The 20,802-nt window shown below is 48.1% G+C and overlaps 1 protein-coding gene across 2 annotated transcripts; it reads left to right on the plus strand.

The window, feature by feature from the left end:
- The first annotated feature begins 4,953 nt into the window (after positions 1-4,953).
- On the plus strand, positions 4,954-16,745 carry LOC114067315 (UAP56-interacting factor-like). 2 transcript variants are annotated; one of them, XM_027902638.1, is made up of 9 exons: positions 4,954-5,048; positions 7,196-7,339; positions 10,876-11,018; positions 12,268-12,392; positions 13,252-13,333; positions 13,758-13,801; positions 13,883-13,957; positions 14,610-14,721; positions 15,485-16,745. In XM_027902638.1, exons 1-9 carry the CDS (start codon positions 4,967-4,969, stop codon positions 15,578-15,580), a joined length of 903 nt encoding a protein of 300 aa, XP_027758439.1. In that variant the 5' UTR covers positions 4,954-4,966; the 3' UTR covers positions 15,581-16,745. The 2 variants fall into 2 exon arrangements, with proteins under 2 accessions (XP_027758439.1, XP_027758440.1); XM_027902639.1 differs by having other exon boundaries at positions 13,761-13,801.
- The last annotated feature ends 4,057 nt before the right edge of the window (positions 16,746-20,802 follow it).

The raw sequence follows: 20,802 nt of genomic DNA on the forward strand, positions 1-20,802 counted from the left end.
AGTCGAAAGAGGAACAGCCCTGAAATATTATGCTGGGGGATGTCTGGCTGAAATTCTGTGGAATCAAACGAGCCAAGATCAGTGTGAAGGTACTAAAGAGTGAAGGGTTCAATCCATGCAGTGTTGGATGGACTTTGGGATCACCATGTCACGGCAAACAGATTCCCCTTCCTTTGTGCAAAGTGCAGGTGTGGTGGAGAAAGGGCTCCCACTGTCACCTGCAAATACTGTGGCTGTCTGCTGCCTCTAACCTTGGCTACATGTGGGAGCTGTGGGATTCAAGCTTACAGATGACTACCAATCAGTCTGCCTGGGCCAGAGCTTCTGCTCTTGCCCTGAAAAATCTGATTGTTCCTTGGATTCACAGCAAGAAAATCAGACAAGCCTCTATAAACACTGCTGAGTGCTGCCCTCGGTTGAGGTTCCAGCCAGAGAGGGTGGAGGGTGAATAAACCCAGACTGGTGTCAAGCCAAGTGTGTAGGATGATTTTGCCTGCAGACGTGGAGCAGGAGGTTCAGTGCCTCTGCAGCTGGCAGGAGTGAGGCAGAGCAGCAGCCAGGACCAGCTCCAGCATCTAAATTCTACTAAATGTTAGAACCAGTTGCTCTGAGTTTCCAAAGCGGGTGTCTTGGCACGGGGCCAGCTCAGAGCTGCAGATCTGCTATCCTCCCTCTCAGCCACATCAGTCAGCCACTCACTGTTCAGAGCCCAACTTGGACAGGGAAAGGGGCTCAGCTCTCTTTAGATGAAACAGGCCCGACAAATTGTCAGAAGAAGACTCGAAACACCATTTTGTCACGCTGGAGTCCTCACGTATTGGGGGGACCTTTTTATCTTCAACCAAATACTCGCTGTGCCTGCAGGTGCTCGTACTAAGGAGCAAACCCAGCTTGCTCAGTCTGCTCAGACACATGTTCACATCTTCAGAGGCACCGGAGTGTCCCCTACAACAGCCTGGGAGCAATGTCTGAGGCTTTTCCTAACAGCTAACCAAAAATCCCCAATTTGCAAACTGTCTCGAGCAAATTGCTGCTCGCTCGGGCAAAAGCTTGAAAACTGATTGCACGCTCCTGTGGTGGAGCAGATTTACCTGTGGGGGTCATTTATCACCTCCAATAGCTGCAGAATCAGAACAGATGTCTGGCCCACTAAAGTCTAATTACTTTTATTTATACTGGATTTCACAGCCTTTCAACAGTTCTTTCTCCCCATTCCCCCCCCCCCCCCCCCCCCCCCCTTATTTGTAATTTCACCAGCAAAACCAGAGTCACTAGTCTAGGGGCAGAAGGCTTCCCAAAACAACCTTCCTGGCATAATAAGCAGTAAGCCAGCACTGTGTCATCCCTCAGTTTCTCCCATAAAACAGAGATGGTTGCATTTTCCTATTTATTATGGCAGTTAAGATGCATACAGGAAGAGGTGGAAACGCTCAAATGTTGTCAGGAGACTGCACAAGACAAAGGTATTATTTTCTTGGTGCCATGCCAGACAGAGCCGATGTTTCAGGAGTCTGAAAATTTCTGAAAATCCCACACTTCCATGAAGAGCTTCCACTTTGAAAGTCTTTGTGGTTACCCATATCTGCTCCAGACGAGATAAAACCTCATAAAAATATGACATCAGCAGGATTTTACAGCTCATGTTAATGCCTAGAGGAATGAGATCTAGATCAGGCTTTGATCTGTCTAATTTCCAGTGGGGAGTGCAAGATGTGGTTGCTCACAAGTCTTGCAAGGATGGTTGGCCCAAGCCACGCTCAGAGCAAGTGTGAGTGAGAGCTGCGTGCCCGTCCTGCTGCTCTGCCTGTGCTGCTCCCACAGCTCTTGTCACCCCTGCTCAGCATCATTGCTCACAGCTCCAGATGTCCCCAGAGCGCTGCCTTCTGGAGGGAGCCACAGAGGCCCATCTGTGCTGGAAATGTCGGTGTGATATTGATTGTGACAGAGGGGAAGCGAGAGTGGAGCCCCTGATCTCTCCCCGCTGCCTTCGACACCTGGCAGCGTGTGCTGCAGGCTGTGTGTCCCAGGGCAGGGCAGGGCACGTGGGAAGGACATCTTGTTCAGCATCTAACAGTAAAACAGAAGTTCTTTTTAGTGGTGGTTCACCAGTTTTGGAGCAAACTTTTGAAGCTGTGCTGCTACCAGCGTTCCTCCTGAAGAGCTGATGGTCCTGTGGTTCTCACAAATTAAAAGGCCTAAACACCCCCCTTGTGGGCAAAATCCAGAGTGTCACAGAAGTGATCAGAATTTTGGCCCGTTGAAATAAGCACTTGTTTATGCTTTGAGCAAGTCTGGGAGAGGCTGAAGAGCTTCCATGCCCTCAGATACAGGTGTGTACATGCAGATGCTAAACTTTTCGTTGACACACATTCCTACAGCCACCCAGCCTTAGTTTCCAAGAAAAAACATTTATTAGCAATCAAGTCATGTAGTTTTGGGTGCATTTCGCTGAAGGAGAATGGTCACATATTTTGGCAATTTTGCATTAAATAACTGTGATTTGAGGTACCCCTGGGAACAACAGACAAAGTGGCCAGCGTTAATTTTTAGATCATGGTGTAAGGTTTATTGCAACAACAAATCATCACAAGTTATTTAACATGTAGAAGATTGACTAAATCTATTGAGAGGCTGAGAAAAAATTTCAGATGATACAAGTGTTGGATTGCTGACAGGTGTTCCCTTCTCCCACTGACTTCTATTTTTACTTAGTTTCAGCTAAAAGCCTTCTGGGGTTCCTTGGGGTTTCATTACGTGACAAGAAGAGCATCTGATAAATTGAAAGGCCCACTGACCCTAATTAACACTTGCTCTTTGTGAACAAGTTGGTTATGCCTGTGCCTAACAAGGGGAAGGAATACCTGGCACCTTGGCAGAGGTGCCCCAGTGTTCTTAGAAGGCTCAGCTTGAGGCTTGTTGCCACAGTGAGTCAACACAAACCAGTTCTAGAGGAAAGTGCAATTTTCTTTTCTCCCTGTTCTTCTACTAATCCTACCTTTCCGTTGCAAAAGTCACATTCCTGACATTCCTTTCTTAGGATGCAGACACCTGCAGTCCTCTCCAGTGAAGGGGGATTATGCTTTAGAGGAGGTTCTGGCTCTTCAGGCCTTTTCACCAACTCCAGCTTGTGTCACCTACACTGTTAATGTGAGAAATTGCTCAGAACTGAGATAATGGCAGTGCTTGGACATACCAAGCAAATGGGACATTTGCCAAGATGTTAAAAGTCAGACTGGCAGTTGAGAGATAACAGAGCACATATCAGCTCATACTTTCCAGAAGCAGAAATACGGCTTGGAAAGGTTTTATCTCTGCTTTCAATGCTGTGCACTTGAAGGAAAGCAGCTAATTAAACCTCTCACCTGGTAAAGCTGCATTGTAGTTCTATGAAAAAAAATGTCCTTTGAAAATACCTAATATTTTAGAAGCTGGCATTTCTAAACTCTGCCTTTTCCCTTCTTTGATCTCAAATGTTTGTTTCACTAAACGTGATTAAATAGAAACACTATTGGAAGCCTCTGAGCCGTTTCTTTCAGGTTTTCTGAGGGTACAAGCGTGCAAGATTTTGCAGAAAGCCACAAAACCTTTCATGGCACTGTCCCACAGCAGGACTATCTCCAGCTGCTGCAATACCCAGAGAAGACTCCAGACCCCTCCTGCAGTCATTCCCTCACAGCTCCTGGCAGCTGTTGCTTCACAGCTCAGGGCACTGCCCAGAGTGGGGGCAACAACACCCTCCTTAATAAGTGCTAGAAAACCACACTGCTCTAAACCTCCTCTCACGGTCTGCTGCTGAAGGCTGGGCTTACATGGACACTTCCAGCCCTTTCCCAGCAGCCACAACTTCCCTGGCTGCTCCGGCTAAATTGCTCAGAAATGTTAAGGATGCTCTTTGGAGGAAAGCTCTTGGACTAGGGGGCATTAGAGCCAGGGCTCCCCACAGAGCACCCCCAGCACACCTTGCATTTCACAGAACATTGCAAAATTGATTGCAGAATCATGACCCTGGTTTTTGACATTTCACATTAAGCTGCTTTAATGATCACTCTGCAGTGTCACTGCAAAAGATAGCAGAGGTTATTTGTTACTCTCTCAACACTGTTCTGTTCTTTTCTTTCATGAAAGAACACTTTCCTAAACCAACACTTTCAGGAGCACTTGATCTTGCTAAGAGCTTTACACATACCAGGAGGTTCTCTGCCCTGATTGATCTGAATGTAGAAATTTCTCTCCCATTTGAAGTGCAAACTGGGAAAAAGAAACTGTCTTGAAAACGTAAAACATCAGGCCATTATTCGAGATTTCTTTGGCCACTATTATGTATGTGGCGTGGAAGATTATTTCAGAGCATTTATCACATGGAAACTTCAGAATAAAGCATGCTCTTCACTTGATGCACAGCAGCCCTTTGGAAGAGCAGGGGTTGTTTCCCCCATCTCTTTTTTCCTCTTTCATCTGGCTTTAAAAGTAGAGGAAGATGGTTTAGCTCACAGTTTGTATTCTAATTGTAGAATAGCCCCGGTGCCACAACCAACGTGACCCAGAGACTGAGAGATCCCCCGAAGAATCTGACTTTTGTGAAAGACCAGATTCCGAGCGGGTGCCTCTTCCTCGAGGCGCTCACTAACAGAGAACATCACGCACGAACACGAGCCAAGAGGATCTCTGTGGAGAGAGTCGCCTTGTTTGCCTTATCTCCAGAACGGGGCGAGGTCATTCAGCCGTTCTCATCGCTCAGAAGTAACTGCTTAAATAACGTCTAAGATACCTCTGCTGCCGGCGCACACCCCAGAGGGGAGGGGTTCGGGGGAGAAAGGGCAAAGAGGAAAGGGAGAAAAGCCCAGGGGCGGAGAGAGGGGTCGGGCCCGGCGGGCCCGGGGGGAGCGGGCGGGGGCCGCTGCGGGGCCGTGGCGGCACATTCCGGGCAGGCGCAGTGCGCGGGGCGAAGCTGAGGCGCTCCGAGCCCATGGAGGCGGCGGGGCCGCTCCCCGCGCCGGGCCCCGCGGCGGGGCTGCAGCCGGGGGCCGAGGAGATCGACATGTCCCTGGGTAGGTGCGGCGGGCGCTGCCCGGGCCGGGCTGAGGGAGCTCGGGGAAAGGGGGGAGGCTGCGTGCGGGGAGGGTCGTGCGGGATGGGGCGGGCAGAGCGCGGTGTTGTCTCCGCGCGTCCCCCTTCGGGGATGGCCCCGGGCGGGACAGGGAAGGTGTGTGCGGGATCCCGGCCGCGAACCCCTCTCCGGGCTGCGCTGGCAGCAGCCCCGTAACTCGGGGGGTTGGTGACGGGGAGAGCGGGCCGGGAGGGGCTCCCGCAAAGCGGCCCCCGGTGACAGGAGGAGAGGAGCCGTGTCCTCGCCATGCTGCTATTTATAGCAGCTCGCTCCGATGCTCGCCATTCCTTTGGCACCGGGAATGTGAACTGTGCATAAACAACCGCCCTGTCATGAACTCCCCAGGCCTGGATTCTGACGCATGGTCGGGGGATCTTGGTGGATTATCGTGTTGGCGTCTCTGCTGTGGGAGGAAAGTCCACGAGCGCCCTTTACTATTGGGTCAGCTTCCCAACTGAAACCTTGTGTCATTTCTTCCCAGCAACGAGCCATTTGTCAGGGACAGCGGAACATTTTCCACTGCAAACTCAAAACTGATGCCTTGGCTGATGCAGCCGTGTTTTAATGGTTCTGTGAGGAGTTATAGCAGCAGTGGTTCCCTCATTTTTGATTTATTTTTTCTCCCATGGTGTTGCACACCCTTCTTCTCTTTGCTAGTAATTTTTTTTTAGCAAAAATTTTTGTGATGGTCCCTTTGCTTTTGCTCTCCCTTAGTGCTTCCCTTGGTCAGACCTCCTTTGGTCCAAATCCATACTCCATCCAGAATACAGCTTACTCAGGAGAGAAGAGAGCATTGAAAGACAAGAGCCCTGATGAGGAACTTTTTTCTGACAGGTGCTTTTTCTGTGCTTTCAGATATATTTGGCCTTACTGGAGTTAGCAGTCCCAAAAAACTGCAGGAGTTGCTCTAAAGCTGCCCTCATAGTTATAATTCTGCCTCGAGGTGTAGGTGTACTATAAATGACCTCTCAGGACCCCTCCCAGCCTTTCAGAGTACTCCATTACATCACTCTGTTGACTCCATCATATTCATGGACACAAAAGGCAGGGTAAGAGCTAACTAAATAACTAAACAAAACAAAAAAAAATTACACTGAAAGCTGACAAACCAGGCACCTGAGCTTTCAGCTCCTCTTGGCTCCCATGAAGCTCTTCCTCGTGCTGTGGCAGCCCACCCTCGGATGCCTGGGGTCACCTCCCTGCAGAGCGTGCCAGGATGCTGTTGATGTGCTTCGGATCAGCCTGTGCCCCAAATCACACAAGTCCCAAAGGCACACTTAGCTGAGAACATTAGTGCATTCATCCCAGGAGCATGGCCTGGCCTCTCCCAGCCTGCTCTCTTCCTGGCAGGCTTGAGAGAGAAATCACAAAAGCAGTCACACAGCCTCTTCTTTTCCTAGGGCTTTGTATTTATTTGGACTCAGGAGTTTCCTGATAGAAAATGACAAGGGACAAGTGCTGGGGGTGTGATGGTTCGTGGTAAGCACCCACTGAAAGCTAATGGCACTTCTGTCCTTCCACTCCAGTGACACATTCACTGATTCACTGCAGTGATATATTGAGGAGCTGGAGTATCCACTGTCTGGGCCTGTTTTTGGGACACTTCATTCATTGCTAATTTGTTAAATCATTCTGCTTGGGGCTTCACAGATGTGACTTTATTACTTGCTAAGTGTTTTCTGGAAGGTTTGAGGTTAAAAGGAGAAATTGTTGGTTGGAAAGCAGGAGTTAATGAAGAGAGGTCCTTTCACTTTTGCCTTGCCTTTTCGTCAGAACAACTTGAATTAAGAAGGCCCCCTTGATTTCGGCCCAGCTCACTGAGAACTCTGTCCTGCCCATGGTGGGGACGTGCTGGATGGTAGCACATTTGTAAATCATTTGCTGGACTCTAATCTCCAGCCTGCAAAGGCCGAGTAAATTGATCCTATACTTTCTAAGCTAAGCTTAATCTTTTATTGTCTGGCCAGCGTAGCTCACAGAACAGCGAGCTCCATTTTTATGGCGGACAATTGCAAGCACCAAAAGAGGGAATCCCTGTTGGTAGAAAGTGCAGGTTCCATGGAATTCTCCTCTGTCATTTCATTCTAGATGACATCATCAAGCGCCACAGGAAAGAACAAACAGACTCCAGCACCTCGGGCGAGAGCAGGAGCCAGCAGGTCAAGAACAGGAGTTCAGCCTTCGGCTACGGGCGGCCCCGCTACGGCGCCTGGAAGCAGAGGAATTTGCAAGGTAGATGGGCACTTGAGATGGCAGAGCCCTGCCAGGCTGAAAAGATGCATTTTTTTTTTTACAAAATATAGCTCTTAAATCCTTCTGTCTAATTTTTGTGCACGTATAAGATGCGCTCGGGCTCTGATTAGCTTTTCTCTCTGCAACAATGGAATATCAGGGCCCTTTCAGAGCATAATTCATCCATTTCTCTCCCTTCCACTCTCTCGTGAATTACTAATTTACAGTGACTTAATATCTATTCTCTATTCCCCCTGGCTTCGCATATTTTAATTATGCCTCTTCCTAATCCTCATTTTCCCAGAGCAGACTTAAATTACCCAAATTACCCCTTCAGTAACTATATTTGATAGCTCAGTTATTGGAGCCAAATTGTCACTTTTGCCAAGCATGCTATTTTTGTGGTGAGTTTTTTTTATATTACTGAACGGTCACACACTTTGTTTTGTTCCACTCGTTTTTACCTAGAAACCCAAAGTGATCTGCTGCATGAAATGCCATCTCTTATCAGTTTTTTTTAATTACTGCTAAATCCCTTCCTTGAAGATTTTAATGACATTTTGCAGCAATGTCTTTGAAATCTTATATTGGAGTGCCAATGGCACATCAGGACAGTGGGATTGCTGGGAGCAATCCTGCTTATCTCTGATCTTCCTCCCACCCTCATGTTTTTGGTTTCCCTCGCCTATTGCCTTACCAAGGATCGTTCCAGTTCAGAACAGAATGGTGATAATTGTCCTTTGCAAATTGATTTTTTCTGTCAAAACACAGGCTTTGATATTTCCCACTGAAGTGACTCCTGCATCCAGAGTCAAATAAAGCAAACAATTTTTTTTTTCTTTATTCCTTAGATGGGAAAACTTTTGTTCATTTATAGGATTATTTCTGCTACTTTTAGTATTTCATGGGTTTTCATTGAGTCTGAATTCAGCCCTGCCAAGTGCAGAGACCCACCATGCTGTGTGGTGCTGATGTCAGTAGCAATTTGGGGAAACTCAGCACGCCTGGGAATTCAGCCCATAATTCTTCAGGGATTCAGTTCACTTCAGTCCCTGCTGAAATGCAGTCTCTCCTGGGCTGAGATGAGATAACCATTATCAAAATGATGATCAGAGGAGCCCAGCACTGTAATGACAGGAGGGAGAAGAGTATTATCCTGATTAAACCAGCAAGCAAAGTGCTGTTATACCTCCTGGAATATGGATTAAACCATCTCCTCGGGGGGGAGGGGGGGGGCGAAGATGATTTTTAATGATGGGAAATTTGAATTTCAAATCTCCTTGGAAAAAGAGTCAGCCAGACATAGGGACTTCTCCCCAGACTGGACTGGCTGAGCAGAGGTGCCTCTTGGCCAACCCAGGTGTGTTCAGCACCAGGCTCTGAGTGTGCACCCGGTCGTGGGGGTTGTCAGGGGGTTTCTCCCCCACCGCTGATGCTGTGGGGGTTTATTCAAATGTTCTTCCATTATTAAATACCTGCCAGACTTTTTTGCAGAGATGGAGCCTCCCGTGTGTCACACTCCAGGACACACATGGCGGACTTGCCTTGATCCCCAGCTGGTGAGCACGGGGTTCCCCTCAGAGGCTGATGGCTCTGTCATGAGTTATTTATGTTGGCTGAGGTGTGCCTGAGTGCACTGCTGAGCAGAGGCTCTCTAATAGGAACAGACTGACAGGGGCACGATTTTCTAGTCAGGGCTGCCTTCTGCAGCAGTCCCTCCCATTGCCCTGATGGAATACCCAGGAAAGGCAGCTGAGCTCAGTCCCTTGCTGTGGAGGATATGCCCTCTGCAGGTGGCAGGAGGGCTGTGTTGCAAGGCTTGGTGGCCTGCAGGAGAGCAATCTGGCAAATAGGCAAGAGAATGGGGCAAGCCCAGAGTGGTGGTTGAAGAGAATAAAACGACAGAAACAAACTGAGGGGACAGAAGCAGGAGGGAAAAATCAAAGGACAGTTAAACACAGCAAGTCCACATCTGGTCAAGAAGAAACAGTTTGCCAAAATTCAGTGTTTGTCAAGAGAGGAACATTTACACACCTGCACTTTTGCAAGTGAGAGGGTGTCTCCTGCAGAGGAAATAACTGCTGGCCCCACAGAACCTCACTGCACATGTGTGTGTGTTCTTAAAGCATCTCCAGCCGTACAGCACAAAGCACCCCAACGTGCTGTTTGGGAGCTGCTTCCCACAGGCATGCCCTGATGCCCTTCTGATTTTTACCCTGGGGCTGGAGCCTTCAGTTATCACTGTGGTGGTGACACTCCTGCCTCAGGACACTTCATTTCTAATTGCTCCAAGTCAGTATAAATTGCTGTGATGCAGCAATCAGTGGTGTAAGATCATTACATGCAGCCAACTGCTCTGTGGTCTGTACCAGTGAAGTTCTGCTCCATGGTCCAGGATTTGAGTGCACTCTCGCTGCCCTCTGCCCTGCACAGCTTTGTGCCTGATTTATACACCCCTGAGTACATCTGCACATCTCACTGGTGTAGTGACTGCTGGGGGGAAAGAGCTGAAAATGGAAGGTTTGCAAACCAAGCTCCCTGCCTGGGTACAGAGGAGATCAAAACGCAGCCTGGTGGTAAACTCTGCGTGCACAAAACCCTCTGTGTGAACCTGTGGCCATCTAATACTGGGCCAAACTTAACAGAGCAGCATCTCTGCTCATGTGCCTCTGCCCAGGTGTTGCTTCAGGGATCTATTGATCCCCCTGGTTAGCGAGGTGATGGAAATAAATTCCCTGTTTGCATTTTAGCTGCGATGTTTGTGGTTGTTCTGGCTGCCCGCCTGTGTCAGCTCACATGGCGACTCAGAAACTTTCTGTTTCGTTATGACTGCAGAAGTTCATCATGTGGAGTGATTAGGTTTGTGACTTGGTCTGGCAGAGTGCTTTCCTCTCCCTCAGTGCTTCAGCACACTTCAAAATCACCAGCAGGCTTAGGGGGAAAGGACGCTGGGTGTGGATGTATTGTGCCAGTACGTAAAACAGCAGCAGCAGGTGTCCTCTTCAACAGGTGCAGTAAGCTAAAAGAAAATAAATATATATATAAAAATCATGGTTCAGTGTTCACTTACCAGCTGCTGTAATGTGGGCTCTGAGAGCTATTCCAGGCTGCTGTGGGGTTGGCTCCCGGATGCTCAAGTCACTTGTGAATCTATATCAAAAGGCTTTTTCTGTTTTGTAGTTAATTCACAGCAAAGTGAGCTCTGACGACAGATTGACAGGTCTCCTGATGTGGGTGTTCCTGCCTTTATGAAGAATCAAAATTGTGGAAAGCTTTTCTCTTCTCTATTCTTTCACATCAAATAATGAGTGTGTCGGTCCTACACAGAGTAAGAATGTTAGGGAGACATTGGAAAGATCGATTATTTAATATTTTTCGGAATGAGTTAACGTGATTCTTGCGCCACTATTTGTATAGATACCCCTGTGTCGTATTAAATTGACCTTGTAATCCATTTGCAAAACTGTAATCATAAATCAAATTTTGAGAGACACTAAAATAAGAGGGTTTTGTTTGTTTGTTTGTTTGTTTTCTAGGACCTAACCGTTTCAGAAGAGGGTTTGGACAGCAACAATACAATAGGAGACAATTCAGGAATATTTTGCCTGGTCGCAAGAGAAGAGCAGCTGCTGCCTTCAGTGGAGTGAGCCCTTTAAATCGCCAGGCATCGGCTCAGGAGGTAGGGGAATAAGGAAGGGACAGCTTTTCCCAAATGTCATGTAGAAATCTGCTTGATTTTATGAACCTGGATCCCCCCAAAGAACAATTTACATAAAAAGGTACAGGCACCATCTTTTATATGCCTGTGCACAGCATTTGTATGCATAGAGGAGTGCAGACATACATGCATATGGAGTAGCAATCTTCCAGTTGGTTTTATAAGCTTCTGACTTAGCATAATTTTACTGATCAGAAAACCCCTGGGTTTTGCAAAAAAAAAAAAAAGATTTTTTTTTTTTTTTAAATTGGTCTTAAAAAATTTAAAAATATTTCCATACAAATGAATTCCATGGTATCTCATCTTACTATTACTGTTTAAAGGAGGTGTGTTAAGATACATTATTTTTTCTCCACCCAGAGCATTTCCCAAATTCCCATGAAGTCGAAGGAAAGACTGTTGGTCACTTGTCAGGTGACTTTGGTTCAGAGACGTGCTTTCCACCAGCAAGTGGGCAATCCCCACAAGACACAATGATTCCTGTGACAGATAGGCCTCCTGAGAGGCAATTGTTTTTTTCTGCACTGATGGAAATCCACTCCTGTAGAAGGTCAGGGGTGCTCAGTGAGCTTTTCAAAAAAACCCAAGTCCTGAACATGATGGCACATTTAGAGGCTGTGTCCAAGGAGTATAAATGAGAGAGCCCTAAGCTAAGCAGGCATGTGCAAGGAGTGTGGTTATTCCTGAAGATAAAGACCAGGATGACTCAGATATTGAGCAGGGCTGGGTATTTACAGAAAGTAATCAGCAGTTGCTAGGAACCATAATTCTACAGTAGCTTCCACTTTGCAGAAATAAACCAAGGGGGAAGAATATGGAAGCACAGCTGAGCAGAGAGTAAGAGTGATGGTGGTTGTTCCAGAGAAATAAATGGGCTGGAGCCTGGGGCAGTTTGTGTTGGAACTGCAGGAGGACAGACTCTGCTGAGGGGCCTTCTGATGTGCTTCATCCTTCAGGACATGGCCTGGGCAGTGGATGTGCCTAAACAAGAAAGAGGTGATGAACAAAAGGAAACCTGAGCAGGGCTCTAACGCTCAGCCTCTGTGAGATTTGCTCTCCATGGACTGGAGGCACACAGAGTGAGTGACTGTGCACAGCAGTGTGTGCTGAGTCAGGCAGCAGCAGTCAGTGGAGAGAGGACAATTGGCTGCTGTCACCCTGTTCATGTACCGAGACTGTGGCAACTGCTGAGCTCTCACCAATCTTTCAGGGCAACAAGAACAGCAGTGCTTTTGCCAAAAGCAGCAGCGGGCAGCAGAAGGAACAGCCACAGGCATCTCCAGGCCCCAAGAGATTCAGAGCGGATGCTGCCAGCACTCACACCACAGGGAAAAGGTAAAAAAATCTTTGGTAACACTGGGGTTTTTTTTCTTTTCAGCAATTCCCCCTGCAGCTCGTGGGTTCCTGCTCTTGCTGTGTGCCAAGTGGAAGTGGCTACAGTCATGTGCTTGTGCAGCACCAAAAAAATACCCCTGGAAAGCACCTGGAAAGAAAACAGTGAAAAAAGTTAATAGTTCATAGCTAATAATGCAGATATTAGATCTGTCATTTCATTTTAGGAAGCACAGAAAATGAGACCCTGGTATTTTTATTGAACTTTTCCTCTGTCTACTTTGGGGAACACTTTTGAAGGATGAAGGGTTAAACAGCAATTATTTTCATAAAGGCAGGAAATAGAGATTCCAGTCATAAGGGATAGGCAGAGAGAGGAAGTCTGTCCCAGTGAGGGGCTGCAGGAGCAGACTCTGTGCCCAGGAGCTGCCAGGAAGGCAGGCTACCGGGCACCGGGCACTGCCTTGGTGCCTGTCTCATCAGGATCCTTGTGTTCTCCGAGCTGGAAAGGAGATCCTGTCTTTCTCTGCTCTGAGCAGAGTAGGAACTGAAGGATATCCAGAGGTCCCTTCTGACCTGATTTTTTTCTCCTATTTTCTTTTATGATTTTTTATTTTATTTTATTTTAATGAGCAGAGTTGAGAACACACAAGCTGTTGTCTCATTTGAGCAGAAAACCAAGTTCCTCTGAAATCCTTCGCTGGCAGAAAAGCCTGTTGGGCTGAACTGGGTAACACACAGCCTCGTTTGCTTCTTACACTGCTTTTTAAGACCAGCTTGGGTTAGGTATTTTAGCATTAAACTTTAGGAGAGACCTGGCATCATCTTCACCCCTGTCCTTTTCTCTCTCCTCTACCAACAGGCCTTTCCGGCTGAACAGGGGACCAGCGTTCCAGCAGAAGCGGGCGCAGCAGTGGTTCTCCAGAGCCCGCTTCCAGAGAGGGGTCAGTATCCAGACATTTCTTCTGCAGCCTGCTGGGAGTGACAAGCCTTCAGTTTTACCAGCCCAGTTGTATCTCTGCTTCCAAAAGTAAAAGAGAGATGGATCACTTAAACTGCAGATATCGCTAGGGAAGTATTTGCAGGACGGGCAATTTTTAATGCAGCTTAATATTCTGGCAGCTGGAAGGTAAATCGTGGGAGGGTGGCAAAAAATAAACCTTGTGGTGTGTAGAGCAGCACAAACAGGTCAAAGTAAAGCCACCCCATACAGATCACTGTGACAGCAGGAAACCCCAAATTAGCAAATTTCTTGACAACTTGCAAGGAAGGAACCTCTTCAGATACACCAAATGAAATCCAGGAAGAGAAATAATTGTTTCTGAGAGCTAATTCTTTCAGTAATTTTTTAAAAAATCTATTTCACAGCAGATGGATGCTCAAGGACAAGGGAAACCGCCAAGGATGAGAAGGTAATTGGTGAACAAAGGCACAATGCAAACGAGAAGGGTTCTTTCACGCTTGAAGCTGGATAAATCTCCCTGTCTCGGCAGGTGGCAAGTGAAACCCAGCCCGGGAGCAATTCTGACGGTTTCTGTGGTTAATCCCCAGGCGAGCCAGAGCAGCGGGTAAGTAATGACGTGATTTGTTGGGGTGGGAGCCCTACAAAAGCCACTGCAAATCCCTTTAGCTTTATTGCAGCTTCACTTCTGTAAATGAGTGTATAATGGTTCAGACCCAAAATGGTTAGCAAACGATGTCTGGTTCCCTCCCCGGCATATCTGAAGGAGATAAAGATCTCTTGTGTTTACCTGTAATTACACGGTAATTTGTAATTACCATGCTGCTCCTTTGTTATGGAGAGCGAGGAGAAATGGAAGCCCTGGAGCGCAGGGGAAGTGTCAGGCTGGCCATGCTCCTTGTGGGCTGTCAGGGAAACGCCTTGTAAGAGGAACACACAAGCTGGAAGGGAACAGATTCAGGGCTGAGGACCCAGCACCCAGCTGGGGGCAGAGAGAAGGGTGGGCGAGTGCACTGTGCATGTCCTGGGCGCAGAGATCACCCCACGATAGCCTGGACGTGACACGGTCCCCAGTGCTGGCGCTCTGCCAGCACAGCAGCCCTCCTGGCATCCTTTTGACTCTGCCAGGGGTCAGACATGCCCTGGGTGGGACGTATGGGGCGTGCAGGTGTCTCCTCCACTCCGTGCTGGTTTGCAGAGCGTAGGGAGGGAGCTGCCGCAGCACCCTGCGTGACTGCAGATCTGTGCTCTCTCCCCAGGCCCGGATCCAAGCGCCCGTTCCTGCGAAGCCAGAGACCCCCAGCGCGGGTGACCAAGCCCCAGCCCAAGGGGGTGATGCTGAGATTCAACTTCCGTGCCGTGGCCAACCAGGTAGAGGATTGTCGACGGCACAGGCGGCACCTGGCACCCTGCAGCAGCCCTGCCACTAAGCTGTTAACACCACGCTCAGGTTTCTGGGGCTGCCAGCTGGGTTTGTCTAACATAGCCCGGGAGGAGAGCCCTGTAGCCGTGTGGGCCAGGTTATTGGCAAAACTGAAGGCACTTGAGAAGACTGTTGAGCAACTACAGACTCAGTCCAATTTTTCCCATTCTGTTGGCCTGCCTTGCAAGGCCTGTCCGTGTGCTTGCTCGGAGCGGGGAGATCCTGCTGGTGGGTGATCCTGGCCAGGGGGGACTGGTTCAGTGTCAGTGCTCCCCACTCCTCAGAGACACATGGCACTTCTGGGCTTTGCTCGCTCTTTGCTTGGGTGACCTTCTTGGGTGCCCCATTTCACTCTGGAGTTTGGTCCGAGAGCCCTGGGGCAGCTGAGAAATCCTGCTCCGCCTTCGTCATTGCCGGCGTTTCTTGTCTGGACGGTTTGGTTTCCCCCGATGCCTTGTGCTCCAGTGCCATCTGCTTGCTCCTGCTCTTGCCGAGGAACGCCCGGTGTCCCGGGGCTGGGAGCTGCTTGGAGGTTTTCCAGCCGCACACAGCCTGTCGAGCTCCTTGTCTCTTGTGTGCTGCGTGGTTTAATTGACTAACCAGCTGTGAAACACCGTCCTGACTGATGGGCTCTAATCAATACCCCGCTACGAGCTGGGCTGTGCTTTGCCACCAGACGTGGGACTGACTCGCTCTCCCTTTCCCCTGCAGACCAGCCTGACGCTGGATGAGAGGTTCTCTGGTCTGAGGAATAAGAGGCGCTTTACAGCAGCCAGGAGCGCCGGACGGACGGTCACCATGCCCTAGGACGGCGTGCTCGTCACAGGGACTGCCCCCAGCAGTGCAGGCCCTGGCAGGGGCTCAATAAAAGTCGCTAGATTCCCTTTGAGATAGCTGATTTGGCAATGTGCCGTCTCCTTCCTTACACCCATGGTGAATGAGCGATGGAGGGCAGGGACAAGGCAGGGTGAGAGCTGGGGCCGGAGCACAGGGCAGGTAGGACGTGAGTGGGGTGGTGGAGGAGGTGTGAGCGGAGATGGATTTGCTGGCAGAGCTCTGCTGGGGAGCCGTAGGGCTGGCACCGTCCCTGTCCTCCTGCCAGGGCACCCTGTGCTGACCAGGGTGATTCTTGCAAGTGGGAGGGGGTGCCAGTTCCAGGCCATACCCAAGGAGCCTTCCCTGTGTTGTCCCGTGGGTGGGACAGGGTTAAGGATGCTGTGCCCACCCACATTGGAGAAAAGGAGCAGAGCATGTGTGGATCTGAGGGATGTGCCCCAGCAGTGGCACCAGTGGGAATGCTCCAGCAATCCCCAGCATCCACCCCACTGCCCCATTTGTTGTGCTTGCGGGCATCCCTGCCCAGAGGTTTGCAGTGTAAGACCCTCCACCCTGAAAATGTCTCGCTTCGCCCTGACAGTCAGGCCTGAGCACCTTGCATTTCTCTGTGGGTTGCTGTGCTGCTCTGACTGCTGCTACTGGCCCAGTTGTGGGGACAGGGTGAGGTGTGCCGTGCCTGCTGCTGGTGTGACTGTCCTCAGCACGGAGCACAGACAGGCTGCCCCAGCCCAAATCAGGTTTTCCAGTGCTGCAGTGCATTAGGGTTTTTGTAGTTGCAGCTCCACCCATGCTCAAAGCACTGGCATAATCAAACGAGCAGCAGCACTCTGATAAACTCTCAGATGTTAATGAGCTGGGTTTAGACATTTGTTAACAAAGCCCTGCACCAACCCTGAGTAACTGATCCATTCTCCACCCACTGCTGGAACTCAAAGTGCTGGACACAGCCTGTTACTGGGCTCTAAGCTGTACCTACAAAAGGAAATATTTGATAGACTGCATTACATTTTACACCGAGCATCTTTAACAAGAGACTGGACTGGGCGTTGTTTTTACAGGAACGTGTGAAATGTTGTTAGTTGATGAAGCAGTGATGTACGAGTCCAGTGCACTGAATAAAAACTAACTTGTCAAATGTCACCTCCAGTTATTTCCCTTCCTTCAACAGGCTTTTGGTGCAAGTTCGGCCTCTCAGAGTGACACTGTGAGGTACAGTATGTGCAGCTGCATGGGCTGGTGCTTTGGGGGAAGCTGTGGTCCCCATCAATGCCCACCCACAGGCACCGCCACCAGTGGGGCACTGGCCTGGCCATGTATCCACTTTGCTGCTTGCAAAGCTGGCTCCAAAGCAGTGTGAGGTGTTCAATACACATATTTTGTAAAATCTTTGCTGTGATTGATCTCTTTTGCTTTGAACACTGTTGGAAAAATTGTCAGAGCTATCCTGGCTCCGAGTGTGCTCAAAACGCAACAAACCCAGCCCGACTCCCAGGTTAATGAACTCTGGAGGAGATCTCATCCCTGCATGCAGACAATCTGTGTGTCATGGAAGATGACAAGAAACACAGTCACAAACAGCAGTACCCCTGATTGCAGTTGCTTCTTGGCTATAAATACAGCCAAAAGCTGGTAGGCTCATTAGGAAAACCTGAGCGCTTGTTCAGCCAGGCTTGTGAAGGGCTGCAGCAGTTGAGTCCTCAAAGAACAGCTGAGCGTTCAGCACTCTCTCGCTGTTCAGAGCACACCCTGATTCCACTCTCTGAAGAGAGATTTTTCAACAATCTGTACCTTACAATTTTTTAAGCACTCCTTAAATTAAAATTGAGGGCTCAAGTGATAAAAACTGCACTTTTTTTCGTAGTTTGAGTCCCCTGAAGGGCTGGGTGACTTTGCACGCAGCAGAAGACAGAACAGGCTGAATTTGTAAGTAGCCAAATGCGCAACAATCATGCTAAAAACGCACTGGGAGAGGGCACAGCATCAGGCATAAAACACCCCTTTCTGCCACAGCACTAAACCCACAGAGGGCAGTGAGGATGGAACCTCATGCAGCTGAGAGCATCTGCTCTGTTCCTTGTCTGCAGGGGCAGTGTGTTGTACCTGTGTCTCAGCTGCTCCCAATGTTCCTCCACAGTTCGGTGTCACAGAGCCATTTATTGTTCTTGTTCACCACCTGACTGCAAAGGGAGTGCATTTCAGATCTGCTGGAAGGCAGGATCTCCGTTTTGGAGTGAGAGTCTTTCATGTTGCTTCTTTCAGGGAGCTCTGTGAGCGCAGGGGGAGCCTGTCCAGAAATACCCTGATTTTGAGGAAGCTGAACAAGGGTAAGACCAGTTGCAGTTACTTCTACAAAACCACGGGCCAGGTATTTTGCTGGGGTAGTATCTGGTGTGAAGTCAGCAACTGTGGTCAGGAGGCATCATTCCAAGTCGGTGGTGAGGGCAGGGGGGACCTGCCAGGCTTTGTGTGCCCTGCACACCCTCCTGGTCCAGTGGCTATTTGTGATCTGGGGTCTTCTAACACCTCCTTGTATTCCTTCTCCATGTCCATGTGGGCAGCCCATCACCTGCTCCTTCACCTGACCCTCCAGGGTCTCAACCCTTACCTGAAGGTATCCAATCTTTCCATGTTTGGGATGCTGAAGGGGCAAACAGGAATCCTCTCCTTAAGAAATGAATGTAATCCTTAAATGATTGCTAAGAAATTTAACTGTGGTAATTCCCAAATATGCCACGAGATGGCAAGTTATGATTGCATCAGGCACCTCGTACTCCTCACAGCAGCAGCGAGGCAGTCAACAGGAAAAATCAAATTACAATCACCGGGATGGGGAAGGTACGTTCACAAGAACCATTTATGAAATCTGAAGTTCCTTTTCTCTGCCTTTAAATTTGCTGGGGTTCCCTGATGTACAAAGGGCTATTTTCCTCAATATTTTCTGGGTTTTTTTTTGGTTTGTTTTAAATAGCAAAAATAAAGAGAAGTTTTTTCTACAAAAAGATCTTTCAGCCATTGGAATTTGGGGCCGAATTAGCAGAAGTTCTTAGTTTACACCCAGCCAGCTGCAAAGCACTTCCAGCTTTCCAAAATTGTCTTCTGATTCTCTCAGTCCATGAGAAATACTGTGGAAAAGTGTAAGTCTACATGTTTCTTTAATAAAAGAGAACAAATGGCCTCTGTTGTAGGAGCATGTGTGTTGTATGAAAAAGGAAATAATATCCTTTTAGCCTAAAGACACTCTTTGAATGTCTGAACTATGAAGAAAATCCCTTTTGGAAGATGGAGTCTTTCTGCCATTCTGGTTGCAAACAAACACACTAGCTGATGTTTTTCTTTTCTTCTCCTAAAACTGTATTTGTCTCTGTGATACTGTTAAAAATGTAGGATGGAGAGAGGTGGTGATAGATGCTAATCAACCACTAGGTTATCCTGCATGAAATAAATCCAAACTAAGTGCTTTGCTACCACATGGATGCTCAAACAGGTACAGTTACGGTGTATGCTGAGGTGATTGTCTGACTCAGATCACTGACTTACTATTTATTTGCTTTTTCCCATTACAAAAATCCTATTTTCTGGCATTGCTTGTGGTTTCAGGACAAGCCAAATCCTGGGATGGAAGCAGCTGTACTGTTCTGTTTCCAAGATGTGCAAATACCACTTTGAGAGGCGAGGCAAGGGAGGAGACAATGCATGTGAAAACTTGGAGGGAGCAAGTGTCCAGCTGAGGAATCCAGAGTGAAACCCTGGCTGCATTAAAGCCCCAGGAAATTCCACCTTCAATTCTATGACTTTCCAGATCCCCTTTGCCTGTAGTGTAAATGTCCTCTCTTAACGTTCATCCCTGCCCATGTTTGCTACTTTCTCCTCAGGTAAAATCTTTGCACTTCATCTTGTCTCTTTGGATTCATTAGCATTTAACAATGAGAAATCCCCTCAGACTGCTGGAACCGAGCTCTTCTCGCAAGGAATAACATTTTCTACACTCTGTGAATTTGAGTGACAGGCAGCATCACGGTGCAGTGCACCTATTCACGAACATTTACATCATTTATATCCAACCCTTCATCTTTCAGCAGCAGTTAACTGACTCAGTGACTAAACAGCAATGCAAAACCTCTGTGACAGTGACAAGTGGTGATAGCCAGCCTGCTGACAGCCTTTTCCACCTGCACTGCTGTGCTTGCTCAAAGAACATCATGAGCAATACTACACCTTCAGTACAGCTTCATTGCTGGTGGCTTATCTCAGATAGACCTTGAAGGTCAAAGAGAAAGTAGCTCTGGTTTTGGAATAATAGGGGTGTCTCTCTGGCTTTATTCAAGTCCATGGTAACTGTCAAATCAGCTTCAACAGAACCAGGATTTTATTAAGGGTTTCGCTTCAAATGTCTTAAAACATCAGCTACTCACAGGAAGTTGAGCTGCTGGTGGTGTGTCTTGTTTCCTGTGGAAAAAATAGGATGAGTTAGGAGAGTATGTGGTCTAAATTGCTAAAAAAGATGAAAATACATACTTGTTCATCATTTTCCAACATTTTCCAGCTCCTTGGTTCCTTGTATCCTAGTTTCTCTTTACAGCATGAATTGCTTCACTTTTGTGTGTTTGTGTACATACACATTTATAGAAATCAATATACACAATGTTTTTTTCCTCAGAGATCTGAATAACGTGCACTTGGGTTCAGTTAACAAGTTCTCTCTGCTCAAACACTGCTCTGAAGTGTGCCAGAAAGCAGCTCTGATCCTGACAGCTGCCAGGACAGCGGGGAAAACCCAGTCCAAAGGGAATAAACTGCCTGTGGTGTGTTCTTCCAAACCCCTGGTCCAACACCAAAGCTCAGCAAGAGGATTCTTCCCTCAAATATGTGCTGTATATTTGAAGACTTGGCAATGGCACCACTGCTGTCAACCAGCAGGAACTCTCACCCTTGTAAGCACAGCCTTGGCTCAAATATTTGCTGCCTCTTCTATTGTCACCATAAAGGACAAACTCTGCCAAAACTGGCAGGTCCACATCTCACTAGGTGTGTGCTGGGCTCAAGTTAATGCAGGACTTGAGCTGGCCAAGAGGGTTTATATGTATTTAACGTGCACATTTATTACCCTTCTGTTTTAGGATGTGTGAACATTTTTCAGGGACTAACATTAAAAATAAAATAATCGTGATTAATTTTCCACAGTGATCTATCTG

Source organism: Empidonax traillii, unplaced genomic scaffold, assembly GCF_003031625.1.
Source record: "Empidonax traillii isolate 1590-97213 ecotype Southwest subspecies unplaced genomic scaffold, ASM303162v1 scaffold898:size721216, whole genome shotgun sequence".
NCBI lineage: Eukaryota > Metazoa > Chordata > Aves > Passeriformes > Tyrannidae > Empidonax > Empidonax traillii.

Excerpts from the sequence above, each read along its gene's own strand:
- LOC114067315 (XM_027902638.1), top strand. The coding sequence starts at position 4,967 with ATGGAGGCGGCGGGGCCGCTCCCCGCGCCGGGCCCCGCGGCGGGGCTG. Across the intron at positions 7,340-10,875 it reads GAAGCAGAGGAATTTGCAAG|GACCTAACCGTTTCAGAAGA; the intron begins GTAGATGGGCAC and ends TTTGTTTTCTAG. Across the intron at positions 12,393-13,251 it reads ACTCACACCACAGGGAAAAG|GCCTTTCCGGCTGAACAGGG; the intron begins GTAAAAAAATCT and ends CTCTACCAACAG.